Here is a 15,768-nt window from a genome sequence, read left to right as displayed (position 1 = left end):
CATCAAAAAAGCTTGAATTTGAAAGTGGAAGGGTGTTAATATAATATCTCACTTGACCCTGTCATGTAGTAAATGCAACTTTTGAGGATGCTCCTAGTTAGTCTAACTAAAACTTAAAAAGAGCCAGCTAATAAATAATAAATTACAAAAATATGTTCTAAGTTCTCAATAAATAAGTAAATAAATAAATAAATAAATAAATAGAACTTTTCATGCAGTTCACAGTATTTTTTTTTTTATTCAGGTTGAATATTTATGTTTTAAATATTTTAATTTAAATTGAATTGGAAATGTTTTTATCCCGAAAAAAAGACTAATGTATTATTATTTGTTTGATTGTTTGTTTGTTTTTTTACTAATTAATATTTTACCTTTTGCTTTAGCACATTCCCTGACAAAAATAATGTGCTAAATTATTTTTGATTGAATTATAAATGTTACAAAGAACACGTTGTCTTAATAATATCATGCTTACAATATTTTTTTACACACTATATAATATTTATGCATAAAAATGTATGGCTGCCTTTACATATGACGAAGGCTGTTCTCATCATATTTTGGAGTTCCTGGCATACAAAAAAAATAAAAAAAAAATAAAAAAAACCTTTCTGGTGTAAGACAATTGGTTTCACTATTTAAATGCACTGTAAGAGCAACCAAATATTTTTCTAGTAAACTCTTTTGTGTTCCACAGTGAAAAAGAGAGTTTGAAATGACATAAGGATGATGATTTTGCCTTTAATTTAAGATTGACAGTCAAGAGGTCCTCACAAGTACAGATGGTTTTTGCATGTGACTAGACTCACCACAGGGGCCTTTGCGCATCACCTTGATGCGTCTCTGTGTATTGCACTGGGCCTTCTCCAGCTCACACTCATTGGAATAGGTAGAGGAGTCCGATCCGCACACAGGCGCCACCACAGACATGCATACAATCTTCTTACAAACACACTCTCCTTTGGAGGGGTCAGTCGGGTCTCTCTCACACAGCGCTCCAAATCCACACAGCTTTCCTCTGCAACCTATAAAGAGACACAGACATAAGAATCAATTTTAGAAAGCCACAATCATGTGACAAGAGCACAAGACAAGAGTTCTAGAAGACTACAGTCAGATGAGGGTGGAACAAAAGACCCTTGTAAAACAGCTCATGCAAACCATCACTCAGTTTAAAAACTCTTTTTGTTAACACATGACCTTTAGAGCTCCTGTCTGAAGAGGCGTACAACATTATTATCGATGCTTTCTTTTTCAAAATCAATGAGGGCACTGTCTCAACACAAGCACTCTGCTAGGAGGACCTGGTTTTAGACAGTCCGTTAAAAAAACGCAAATTGACATAATTTAACATTCTATACCTGCATGACATTCTTTTGTGGAACACAGAATGTAAGCTTTCAAGCTTCAAAAAGGACACAAAAGCATGATTAAAGTGGTCCATACCACTCAAGTCTTCTGAAGCCATATAAACAGATTAGAATTTGACTCATTATTCACTGAAAGTATTGACCTCCTCTCTAGTTTTCCTTGGAACATTAATGAGAGTCCATGAGAGAAGCTTCGATGTCCAATTAGTAAACAAATCATTCTTTTGAGTCAAAACTTTTCAATGAATCTGTTCCTTTTCACAAAACCAGTTTGAATGATTCAATCACAAATCAGACTGATCTTGTTTTTGAAGTTTCAGTCTGTTTCTTCACACTATTATGTTATTTCAAATGACTATATATAGAGCATGAGTTGTATATGGACCACATTTATAATACTCTCATTGTGCTTATATGTACATTTTGAAGCACTAGTCCTTGTTCAGAGACCATTTTCAAAATTTCTGGGGTTCTCAGAACTGGAAGTCATCATACAGTAGTCGGCTAAACCTCTATAGTGGTAAACTGATATGACTACAAATATAATTTTGCCATTCCATTTGCCCCAATCCACAAAAATCCAAAATAGACTTTCCAAAAGAAGAAAAAATATTGAGAGATTGATTACATTGGTTAGAAGAGAGGAGGATGACAAATTTGCCATCACTCCCTCAGTTTTTGAAACTCTCATGCAGCCAGTAATATACGGCATATACATGTATATATAGACATGTATGTGTGTGTGTGAATAATTGATTTCCAGTATATTAAAGAGTTTTCAATTTTGTGATCTAAGGAGATGTACAGCATTACAGTTATTTTCTTATTCAAAATCAAAGCAAGCACAAGTCTATGCTGAGAAGACCTGGTCTTTGATGAGTGATCTTTAAAACACACACACACACACACACACACACACACACACACACACACACACTTGTCTTGCACGTTCACTTTTCCTTATCACGGACTACCAGAACAGGTCCAGACAGGGTGGCATGACCACTCGAAATGCTCCAGGATCTGTCTAGCTGTTCCTGATCACTGACTTTACTTAATACAAGAACACACAAACACATAAAACACACACACACAACTTTCCTTCGTTTCTGATACTCACAGGTGAGCATCTGTGTTAACTCCTCTGAGACGGTTTCGTTCTATTGCTTTCCTGTCTCACAACTGCCATCAAAACACAAACTTCCATAATTCCCCCAGGCAGAGTCCACTATGGAGCTGCAACAAACTGATTGACAGCCACCAGGTAAACAAAATGGGCTTTTTTATTTTTATTTTTATTTTTTTTCAGTGTCCAGCTCCCTACACAGAATCACACATGTGGAACGTGAGCATGCACACATGAGCTTGAGGTGTTAGGAGAGTTGCATCTAAACTCCGCTGTCAATCCGACATGCACACCTGCCCACTGTTGTCTCCTTATACAGTGCTTGTCACCTATGTGCCTGTTTGAGATTCATCTTAGCGCTGTGGCGGCCCGGCCCTTTGTTGATTCTGAGTAAATCAGGTCAAAACCAACAACTTGAGGACACAGTCATAGAGACTTCGTGAAAGCCTGCGGATCTCGCTGGGACAAGGCTGCAAAGGACGGCACTTCCTGGAGGCGCACTCATCAGTCTCGTATCTAGAGACTAATTAAAGAGGCTGGTGTTATTCCTATTATCTTACACTGTATAAATTAACGTTCAGAAGAAATCCAGAAAAAAAAAAAAAGAAAGAGCAGATAATAAGACAGTTTGTTTTCTCAATCGTCATGTAACTTTGTTCCCTAAGTAATAATGTTGTAATCAAATAATTATAATTATTGTAAACCAATTAACCTTGAATGGACAGCCGGAGAATTAAATAGCTTGCCTTAAAGAAATTTATGAATAATATATACTTATAGGAATATATACTGTACTTTAGGAATGTTGTAATATTAAAATACTGGTCAGTACAGATATGTTTTAATGTTATGTCTGATAACTGCCAACATTAAAAATCCATACTATGTAGTGTATATATGCACTGCTGTTCAAAACAAATATTTTCTAACAATTTAAGTCTTTACTATAACATCCTTGCTAAAGAAAAGTATTATTTTCTTTTTTAAAAAAGGAAAAATTCTTTATTCATCAAAGAATCCTGAAAAAAATATCCAAATTAATAAATAAAATAAGCAGCTCAACCGTTTCCAACACTGATAATAAATCAGCATATTAGAATGACTTCTGAATAATCATGTGACAATGAAGACAGCACTGCATCACAGGAATAAATTAAATTTTAAAGTATATTAAAATAGAAAATGTTATTTTAAATTGCGATAGTAAAATATTTTCTATTGGCTGAAAACAATTATGCTAGTGTTATATTAAAAAAAACATAACATACACCAATATGACACCTCTAAAATCATTTTGCAAAACGATTCCCATCTTTCTGATTATTATGTGAGCCCACATAATAGTATTTCCATCAAATTAATTAATTTACAGAACTTTAATTAAAGCAATTAGAGACTTTAGATGCAAACACTTTTAATCGAGTAGATATTAACAGCCACAAATAAGAAGTCAGTGTTGACTCACAGTGACTCACATTTCCCCACAATCCCTGTATTAATGGCTGTGGACTGTGTGCATTGCACAGAGAAAGCATGCGTTTAAACCTATAATGTAATAATAGAGTAGACCACCTGGATCTAGGGTCAGCGACTGAACGGTCTGTGACTCTGAGCCCTAGAGAAACACACTACACTGCAGCACACAACCATACTAAATAAAGACTGTGAGCGTGACAGGTGCTGAGTGTTGAAGCGATGCATATTCTTGTTTTAATAATGCATATACAAGTGAAACATCTACTACTTAACGCATTTTGAAAGGGGGAGCGAATTTGAAGTCCATTCCATCACTGAGAGTAAAGCTTTTCCACAGCATGCGATTCTCCAGTGAGACACGGAGAACCACACAAATTTTCATCCATATGTCTAGTTTATCAATTATTTAATAATTTCACATTCCGCATGACTTCACGTCAAGTGTTTGATTCGCGCTGCAACACCTGCGCCTTTGTTGAAACTCATATTAAGTACTCTTTTATGTGTGTAGCACACTGAACAAGCAGCCAAAATCTACACAGATGCTCCATCCAGATTGTTAGCCTAACCAAAAATAACACAATAAGAAAGTAAAAAAAAATCTTTAATGTAAATCCTTTGTGTATATTCACTATACACCAGTGTACTGAAAATAAGTTTATGCTAATTTCTGCCCATTTTTACATTTAGATTACCGTGTCACACACGTTTACTTAGCTATCTAAATGGGGAAATTACAGACTTCTATTGTTTTCATATACAGATAGTTATACACTTGTTAATCTAAACCCAGCCCTAACACTACCCCTCACAGAAAATGTTCAGCATTTTTACAATTAAAAAAAAAAAAAAAAAAACTCTATTTTTATATCAGCTTTACAAATGAGGACGTCCCCAAATAGTGATTTTTTTGGCAATTTTGTCAGGTTTTGCTCACTTTTGGGTACAAATTTGAAAACTTTTGAATGATAGTGCACATTGTAAAAAAATATTTCTATTTTAAATAAATGGTGTTCTTTTTAACGTTTTATTCATCAAATAATCCTGAAAATGAAGAAAAAAGTTAGAAAAGTTGTTGGAAAACAATTTCCATCTTTCTGATCACTATATGAGCTGACAAAATAGTATTTCCATCAAATTAATTTACAGAAATGTAATTTAAGCAATTAGAGACTTTAGATGCAAACACTTTTAATCGAGTAGATATTAACAGCCACAAATAAGAAGTCAGTGTTGACTCACAGTGACTCACATTTCCCCACAATCCCAGTATTTTTTTTTTTTTAATTAGAATCTATTTGTCATACTACATATCATAATATTGTAATGTCTAATTTCACTTGTAGCATTGATTGATTCTAGATTTTTTAGAGTTTTATTTTATATTATTTAGACAAAACAGTATAGATTTTTACTATCACCAATTTATCAGTTATTAGCTATAAAAATAAATATTGGTTTATCATTAACAGGCAGAATTTAATAACTGATGCATCTCTACTACTGATTTGCAGAAATTGTGGCAATTATGCATTCTGTGAAGTGAAAACCTGCTAGTCCTTCAGCACAAATTGCTCATTATATATGCATTAGGTACTCATGTCTTTCGCAACCTGTGTTATGCAGAAGTGAGAGCAGAGTCTTCCTGTGGCTGCACATTTATACCATGATGTCAGCCTAGGCGTTTTGAGCTTCACGCTCATTTTCCAGCCATGTGGTGCCACAGCCATGAGCGCTGGAACATGTTGCCATGACAACAGCCCTAGAATCAATGGGGAAAAGACGTTGCTGGTTTTACAATGGGCCCCATTCGCACATATAGATGTGCGTTAAATTGTGCGAACGGAAGCTTAAGGCTTCAGATACAGTATATTTGTGCTTTCCGGATAGGACTGTTTATGAATAAACTTAAATTAGAAACTGCATAGTGAATCTATATATACATACACAGACACACACACACACACACACACACACACACTCTACAGGCTTTATATATATATATAGCCTGTAGTTCTATAAAATACAAATGTCTCTTGCTCATTGCATTAAATGTCAGTTTTGTGTTTTGTTAAAGTGCTTTATTTTGAGAGGAAGGATTCATTATTGGTTGCCTTTAGTTTAAAACTGAGTCACTGTAATCATTTCACTTTAATAATATTAACAATAATGCTAAATGATGGTCCAGTGGAGGTACATAAGACAAAAGGTGATACTAAAATGCATATTAAAACACATTATTGGGTTCCTAAATAAATTATTGAGGAATAATGGCCTGTTTTTGTCAGTGAGGACACGCTCATCTCCAGGGAGACATCCATTTTCTGAGAAATTATTCTAAAAATCTCATTTATAACTAGACTACCAGGGGTATGTGTTATACACCTCTGCTCTGTGCGTGAGTAATGGAGAAAGACTTTGGAGACTTTGACCACTGACTCACGGTAAGGCAAACACAGCATCAGTTTTGCTCTACAATAACGAAAACAGACTGAGGGAGCGAGTGATTGGTGTCTAGTAGAATAAGCAGCCTTCAGTATAACAGGTTGTATGTAAATCCCAGAGGCTTCCTATACAGATTTCTCAGTGTTTACTGTCTGATAAAGTTAGCAACTACTCTGCACTGCAGTTATTAACAGCAGTTATTTGACTGGAGTTTCAGTAGATATTCACTGTATAAGAGTACATGTGCAAGTTTGGAACTAAGGACTTAAGTTTTCCACAATCTAAACTCCTCAGACTGTTTTCTGGTGGAAACTAGTCTAACTGCTCTTACAGCTTGTTCAAAGATTGTCTAGCCTAATTGTTCTCCTAACACAGTCAAGCTATCTTAGCCTGCACAAAGCTAGTTTAAGCTGCTATAGTTGGTCTCCTGAACCAACCTGAAGCTAGTCTAACCCTCTGAGGTCTAAGGGTATTTTTGGGGCCTGGAGAAGTTTTGTCATGCACTGACATTTGTGCTTTTAACAGTTGCTTATACACATCTAAATGGCTAATGTCTAATAACACTGTAATCAGCACAAACTGTGCTATAATAATATGTGAGCAGCATGTATGTACATGTACTGGTCTCCCTTTCTGTCAATACCTCCTAGAATCCATAAAGCTGGATTACGAAAAATATACTTTCCCAGCCTATGCAAAAATGGTTTATAATAGTCTTATTGGTCTCCAATTCTAGTTAAGTTCTCCTAGTTTTCACAAACCTGGTTTAAGATGTTACAACTGATCCTGCTTGAATTTAAGCTTGTCCCACTGGTCTCCCATTCTGCTGGCTTAGGCGGTTTAATTGATCTCCCATTCTGGTCAAGCTTAAACAAAGCTTATTTAATCTAGTATATCTGGTCTTCCAGCGGGTGGTGAAAACTGCTTAATGCATCACCAGCACCAAGTTAACTTCCATTGAGAACATTTATCACAAGCGCTGCCTGGGCACGGCAAGGAACATCATCAAGGATGACTCTCACCCTAACCATGGACTTTTCACCCTCCTTCCATCCGGCAGGCATTACAGGAGCCTACGCTCCCGCACTAGTAGGCTCAGGAAGAGCTTCTTCCCCGAGGCTGTGACACTTCTGAACTCCACACCACCAATCTAACCTGCACCTGCTCTCTTACTGCACTGGTCACAGTACTTTACATGTATGTATTGCACTACTCATATTTTGCACAAACTGCACATTGTTCAAGCTATTGCACTGTAAACTGTCTAAAGTTGTTACTGTACAAAGCACAGTAAAATATCTCTATAAAAATATAATTGCACTACTGTTATTTTGCATAGAATACATTGTTTAACAATTCTATTGCACACTCATCCAACTGTATTTATTACCACTGTTCTTTCATTGCTGCTGTTCATAATGTATATATAATCCTACATTACTCTGTCCATAATGCACATATAACCCTACATTGCTGCTGTTCATAATGTACATATAATCCCTACATTGCATTCCTATTTATATTCTGTACATACTCTGCTTAATACTGTATATAGCAACTCCACTGTACATTCTGTAAATCATAGCTTCACATACTCTGCACTTATATGTATATAAAACACTATATTCTTACACTTCTGGTTAGATGCTAACTGCATTTCATTAGCTCTGTACTTTAACTCTGCATAACGACAATGAAGTTGAATCTAATCTTTAAAAAAATCGAATCAAATCTAAATTTGTTTGAGCAAATAACTGTTTAGCCTGCATAAAGCTGGTAAGAGATGGTATAATTGGCCTACCAACTGGCCAAAACTGGTTTAGGCAAGTCTAACAGGTCTCCCAGCATGTCTAAATCTGTTAAAACTTGTCTAAATGATCTCCCATTTGGGTCAAGATCTCCTAGATCCTAGATGGTCTAAAATGGTCTATTTGGTCCCCCAACCTGGTCAAGCCCTTCTAGTCTGCACAAAAGTGGTTTAAGAGGTATAACTGGTCTGCTAACATGCCTGAAACTGGCTTAAGTTTGCCCACTTGGCTATCTGGTGTTCAGCTGGCTTTGCTGGTCTTTGCAGACTGTCCAGATGAAGGGACTCTAAAGCTCCTTTCAAACCAGCAAACCAGACAAATGTGGGAGACCAACAAAATTTCTTTGACTGGCTTAAGACTTTTTTCCCCCTTACTGGGCTTCCCTCTCACTTTCACCCTCTTCCTCTATGTCTTTCCATTTCATTAAGTTTTATTAAAAACTAAAATGAAGGGTCGGGGAAAGGAAAAACAAATATAAAAGCTGGTGTTATTTTGTTTCTTTGTAGCTATAGATAGTACACTGGGCAAGGGCAGGTCACACCGAAGACACCCTCTATTTTCTCAATTTCCACATATAAAAGCCCAATCAATTCTTCTCTCTCTCTGTGCTCATTCCCGCCAGCTTGAGGCCTTGACCCCGGCTTAAACCTCGCTGAACTTATTTACCAGCGTTAACTCTTGGTTAAAACTCTCCCACACATCACAGACAAAGGGCAAGGGACAGAGAAAAGAGCCCGAATGAAGAAGTGCTATACATGAAAAGAAGATACATAGAAATGTGATTTTGCTTTCCTTCAGCCATGTTTATGGCAACCACTTTTAGGAACGAGACCCCACTGGACTACCAAAGGCTAAATCTTTGATGACAGGGTGGTCAAGGATATTGATGGAAGGCCCTTTTTCTTAAAGAATAAACACTCCAAAGGTTAGCAAGTAAACTAACAGAAAGTTAACTAGATATTGTCAAACCAGAATCATGCACACATGTCCCTAAATGACACATGAAAACAAGATAAAATGGTTAGTTGGTTCATATGTCAGACAGTAAGTGGGCAGTTCCTCTTCAGGAACTCGAGCTGCGTCAAGCGCTTTGGGGAAACGCCTTTGGCAAGATCAACTCTGAATATTGTGTGCAATCTGTTCAATGGAAGGGCGTAACGTCACAGGCGGGGTGACGTAGCGACCAGGAAGCTATAAAGTCACCTGCCACGCAGCTGACTTCAGTTTCGCGTCTTTCAGCAAGCGCTCTGTGTGTGCATGTCTAAAGTCTGTCTTGTGAGTCTTATTTATTGTTGTCTGTCCCAATAAACAACATAATGCCAAAGAGCAAAGACACGACATTTGAAGGGCATTCCAGATCGCACTATAGATTGTGTGTTCCTCCCTGCCCACGCTACATCACGGGTGGGGATACACACAGTCTATGCGTGGTTTGCCTGGGATCGAAGCACGCTGAGTCGGCTCTCGAGGGAGCCGACTGTCCGGCCGATGCGGACGCTTCAATCCCGGAGGGCTCTCTTCGAGAAGGGAGCCTTTGGCAGCGTTCCTCGCAATGCCGGTCCCGCTTTTGCCGAGGCGGAGCGGCACCGGCATTCGTTGGATTCGCAGATCGATCTGATGGAGGGAATGGAGACGGGCACGTCCTTATCTCCTACCTTACCCATCAGATCTGCCCGATTCCTGGGTTCGGAAGCCCGAGCTTCGGTTCTTCCCCCCGAGCATCGGGCTTGACGCTCTGCCTTTCTTTCTACGAGGATATTGACATGGAGGGCGTCGGCGAGCTTGTAGTTGCACAAACATAAAGTTGCATAAGAACCAGTATACAACAAACAGTGTTATGCCTAACATTATACGGGCAGCGTTAATGAGCAGCTATTTAATTTCCGAGGGGATTAATATTGTTTGTGTGACTAAGCTATTCGCGCACTGTCGAGGCAACGCGTGTATTACATCATTTTCAGTTTTGATGTGAATTTTTCCATACCGGACCGCTTGTCTGGTTATTTAAACTCCATTTAATAAGGAGGAGTCAGTTCTATCACTTCAATGTGTACTTTATCACAATCTAGACCGTCTTTACTTGTCTAATTGTTTGACTACATTAAATTCTGAGAAATTTAATGACTTTGAGAAGTTAATATATCACTTCAATGTGTATTGTTCACAATCCAGACCGTGTTTACTTGTCTGATAGTTTGATTGCTTTAAATTCTGAGGAAAATAATGACTTTGAGAAGTCAATATATCACTTCAATGTGTACTTTATCACAATCTAGACCGTGTTTACTCGTCTGATTGTTGGATTGCATTAAATTCTGAGGAATCTAATGACCGTTATCTAACTTCGAGAAGTTCAATATATCACTTCAATGTGTACTTTATCACAATCTAGACCGTGTTTACTTGTCTGATTGTTGAATTGCATTAAATTCTGAGGAATATAATGACAGTTATTTAACTTGCGAAGTTAGATTTACTGGATAGACTGCTGGGCGGGAGCAGCCCCCTCCGCGTACAAACAGAGCATTGCCCGCTTCGGAACCAGAGGCTGAAGCAATGCACTGGGTCAGCGACTTTCCAGCCTATTCCATACTTCAGGCTGGGAGGTCCACGGCCAAGTAGTCATGATGTCACGGTAGTCACGGTTACAACTATAGAGGGCGGCCCCTACTGGGGTAGAGCGGTGTCCACCTCATTACACGGTGCCCGTCTCACCTCAGTGCCCTCGGGAGGTGGGTCTGCCAACCCTGCCAGAGTTTCAGGGCGCAGCGGCTTCCAGCGAGCACTGCTCTCAGTTATTTCCAACCCTTGAGCGTAGCGGAGCTGAGACACTCGCCGCCCCTTCAGGGGCCTCTTACACCAGAGGTCAGTCTCGAGAGACTGATTCCCTTAGGACATTAGTTAATAGCGTGGAAACTACTGCCAAATGTATCTCAATGGGTCCTGCACACAATAGAAAGAGGCTATCGGCGGCCATCCACCGCCGACATTCAATGGGGTTACACCGACAGTAGTCGGCCCCCAGCAGGCTCTGGTGATGGAACAAGATGTGAATACCCTATTAAGGAAGGCGGCCATTAAGGTGGTCCCTCCTCTAGACAGGGAGTCCGGGTTTTACAACCGGTATTTCATAGTTCCAAAGAAGGATGGGGGGTTGCGTCCGATCTTAGACTTACGTCATCTAACCTCTCAGTAATGTCACTGAAGTTCAAAATGCACACTGTCAAACAGGTTGTAGCTCAAATCAGATCCGAGGACTGGTTTGTCACAATAGATCTCAAAGACGCATACTTCCATATATCCAACCTTCCACAACACAGGAAGTTTCTGAGGTTGGCTTTCGGGGGCAAAGCCCACCAATATCGAGTACTTCCCTTCGGCCTTGCACTCTCACCCCCCATGTTCATGAAATGTGTAGATGCGGCTCTGGTTCCCCTCCATATGCAGGGCATCCACATTCTGAACTATATCGACGATTGGTTGATTTTAGCTCAATCAGAGCAGATGGTGGTTCGACAACGAGATGTCGTTCTCGCACATATGGGGGAGCTGGGTTTGAGACTGAACGCCAAGAAGAGTGTACTTTCTCCAGCTCAGAGAACCACCTATCTAGGCGTAGTGTGGGATTCGACCACGATGCAGGCACGTATGTCTCCTGCTCGGATCGAGTCAATCCTTACCTCAGTCAAGAGAGTCAGAGAAGGCCAGTCACTCACTGTCAAGCAGTTTCAGAGACTGTTAGGGTTTATGGCAGCTGTGTCCAACGTGATACCTTTTGGCCTCCTGCACATGAGACCCCTACAGTGGTGGCTCAAGACCAAGGGATTTTCCCCGAGGGGGAATCCATTACGAACTATCAAGGTCACGCAGCAATGCCTTCGTGCCTTAGACATGTGGAAGAAACCTTCCATTAAAGGGCCCGGTGCTGGGAGCTCTTGGTCGCCGTGTAATGCTAGCGACAGACGTGTCCCTCACCGGTTGGGGTGCGGTCATGAGTGGCCACCCTGCCCGCGGTCTGTGGAGCGGTCGCCATCTGACATGACATACCAGTTGTCTAGAGATACTAGCTGTGCATCGAGCATTGAAATATTTCCTCCCAGACCTAAGAGGTCACCATGTGTTGGTGTGCACCGACAACACATTGACGATCTCTTATATCAGTCACCAGAGAGATCTGTATTCGCACCCCTTGTACAAGCTGGCACACCAGATCCTTCTGTGGTCCCAGGACAAACTCCTCTCGTTCAGAGCAGTGTATATTCTTGGGAGATTGACTGTAGGAGCAGACATACTGTTGAGACAGGGGCCGAGGCCCGGGGGGCTTCACCCCGAGGTGGTGAAAAAGATATGGAGAGTTTTTGGACCTCTTTGCGACTCAAGAGACATCGCAATGTCCCCTCTGTTTCTCTCCAGTTCATCCAGCTCCTCTGGGACTGGACGCTATGGTACAGACCAGGCTGAGGCTTCGTCTGTACGCCTTTCTCCCTATCGCTCTGCTCCCGGGAGTTCTGGCGAGAGTACCCCGGGATGGGGTCCCTCTTCTATTAGTAGCCCCGTTCTGGCCGGGCCCAGTATGGCTCGCAGATCTGATCTCCATGGGAGATTCCGATCAGGACAGATCTACTCTCTCAGGCGCATGGCAAAACAATTCACCCTCGCCCGGAGTTGTGGAAGTTGTGGGTGTGGCCCCCGAGGGGGCACAGCTCATAGCTTCCGGTCTCTCAACCGAGGTTGTTGAGACCCTCCTCCAATCCATAATCTAAAGCATAGCTGCTTACCACGTCCCTTTCAATGGTCAGTCAGTGGGTAGACACCCCATAGTTACACGTTTCCTCCACGGTGCACTGAGGCTGAGACCTCCAGTATGGTCCCGTATTCCCCCGTGGGACTTGGTTGTGGTGTTAGAGGCTCTCTGTAAAGCTCCATTCGAGCCAAAACAAGATATATCAGATAGACATCTGACCCTTAAGACTGCCCTGTTACTGGCTATTACTTCTCTAAAGAGAGTTGAAGACCTTCAGGCCCCCTCGGTGACCCCTAACTACTTAGACTTTGCCCCTAGTACGGCCAAAGCATTCTTATACCCTCGAGCGGGTTATGTTCCTAAGTTCCCTCTGTTACGCCACAGCCTATAGTACTGCAGGACTTCTGCCCTCCTCCCTTTCGGGAGCCAGACCAGGAGAAGCTAAATTGTATGTGTCCAGTGCGAGCACTGGACGCATACGTCCACAGAGCTGCCCTGTGGAGAAAATCTGACCAAATTGCTTGTTTGCTACGGTCCTCCTAAAAAGGGTTCCCCTGCCTCTAAGCAGACCCTTAGTCGTTGGATAGTTGAGGCTATCAACGTCTCCTTATGAGTCCTCTGGTCTTCCCCTTCCTTTGGGAGCCAAGGCTCACTCTACTCAGGGTATGGCTACCTCTAAGGCCTTTCTAGCAGGTGTGTCCCTCTTGGACATCTGCAACGCTGCGGGATGGTCCACGCCCTCTACATTTGCCAGATTTTACAATCTCGATATGCGAGCCGCTCCTGGCTCTTCTGTCCTCTTGCCTTAGCTGTGCTCTTCGGATACACACTAGGCAGGGGATTGGTAGTCTGGCAGCGTTGGCACATCATTCCCCAAAGCGCTTGACGCAGCTCGAGTTCCTGAAGAGGAATGTCTCTAGGTTACGAATGTAACCCTAGTTCCTCGAAGGAACGAGACGCTGCGTCGCAGAGCCATACTCCCGGCACCCCTGCCGGCACTTGCTACCCTACTCGAAGCTGAAGTCAGCTGCGTGGCAGGTGCCTTTATAGCTTCCTGGTCGCTACGTCACCCCGCCCGTGACGTCACGCCCTTCCATTGAACAGATTGCACACAATATTCAGAGTTGATCTTGCCAAAGGCGTTTCCCCAAAGCGCTTGACGCAGCGTCTCGATCCTTCGAGGAACTAGGGTTACATTCGTAACCTAGAGACGTTTATAATCATTATAAATTGTAGTGAGTAGTCAGAAGTCTGGGCAAAAACTAGAACTTCTCAAGACAAAATATTAAAGATGGAGACCTGAGAGCAGGACCAACTCTTTCACAATCTCATCTCTGGCACAAAAGAAAGCAGGCTAGCATTGAAATTATTACAATTTCCTGAAATATACATGAATAAGTCACTGGTGCCTGGCAGTGATGCTACGCAAGATTCTATTATTTAAAGCCATCCGGAGTGAGAGTGTTGAGGAGTGTGTCTTCCTCTCTCACTCTATCTGAATCCTCTTTCATGCACATCCTCCTTTGCACCATGTTTACCCATATTCCCAGTGCTCCATCTGATCTGCCCTGTAGTCCGTCCACATCATTAAGTGCTTTCGTTCAACAGATTCACTTAATTTATCCTTTTCACCCTTGCTCAGTCTGTTCTTCCTCCTCTGACTTTCATCAACCTCATGGATATTTTTTTTTCACTGAAAAGGTGAGAGTGAAATAATATTGAAATGGGGTAAAATGAAGAGGTGAAAGCAATCCATTGAGATATTGCACTTGGTGAAGGGGGCGGCATAGGAAGTGTTCAATAAAGGAGTGGGATGGGGGTCTGTGGCATCTCTTCTGAACTAAATTCAAGCCATAGCCAGATGGCTTCATGCTACAACCCCAAGAACACCAAAAGAGCTCCAGTATCTGTATACAAATCTGCAAAATTACAGTACACTAGGGGGCGAATTCACTAAACATGGCACTTCAACACAAAAAAAACTGTTTTTATTTGACTAACCACTGGCAATCCAGTTTAACTAGGTGTTAATGCACTAAAATAGCACTGTGCAATTAACACTGCACAATTACCGCTTGCAGAAAACAGAATTTCATTTAAATGAGATGCTTGTGTACATTTTGAATTGATCACGGCTGCAGTAATTCATGAAATTAAGGTTGCACCAATATTAATTCCATCTAAAAATGATAAGCCTCTTTTAACATATTTTGATGTTAAAATTTGAAAAATCTGTAAAATGTTATCCTACTGTGTACAAAAATATATTTATTATCATTACAATTTAATACAAATGTAAAACATTATCCTAACTGAATTTTTTTTTTTAAATCATAGAATAGTCCATTAAATGATGTGATGATGTGGACAAATCTAAATAAAAACACTAACATTGGCTAATAACTAATATGGTGGCAATATATTTTTTGTTTTAATGGGCATACATTTAGACAGTGTAATTGAGCACATTTTCTGCATTTTAAGGAGCAGATTTAGGTGTTTCATAGCATTCAGGTGGATCATAGCGTTGTATAGTCTCGGTAAAGTATGCTAAATCATGGTAGATGGCATCTTCCACAACTTAGCACTTAAAGTGATCTGAAAGATGGGAAACTGCATAAATTCCTTTATTTAATCTGCCGCTTTAACAAAGCAGACTGTGTGTGCAAATAAATCAGTAATTTTGAGTAAATTCCTCTTCCATGTTTCACAATACATTTAGCCATTTGAAATAGGATTTCCGCCAATCGTCATCAACTTCAAATCCTGCCATTGTATAATTTCCTACATTTTCTTTTT

General features: G+C 40.6%; 1 protein-coding gene across 12 annotated transcripts in view; it reads right to left on the bottom strand.

The window, feature by feature from the left end:
- Positions 1–15,768, bottom strand: part of agrn (agrin) — a 282,960-nt gene that overhangs the window by 126,233 nt on the left and 140,959 nt on the right. For all 12 annotated transcript variants that reach the window (XM_059527826.1, XM_059527817.1, XM_059527821.1 and 9 more), the window contains one exon: positions 810–1,025. In XM_059527826.1, the coding sequence (XP_059383809.1) occupies positions 810–1,025 (216 nt within the window). The remainder of the gene's footprint in view (positions 1–809; positions 1,026–15,768) is intronic.

This window comes from Carassius carassius, chromosome 37 (genome assembly GCF_963082965.1).
Source record: "Carassius carassius chromosome 37, fCarCar2.1, whole genome shotgun sequence".
NCBI classification, from domain to species: Eukaryota; Metazoa; Chordata; class Actinopteri; order Cypriniformes; family Cyprinidae; genus Carassius; species Carassius carassius.
Note: the sequence above shows the minus strand (reverse complement) of the source record. Positions and strands in the feature narration are given on the sequence as shown.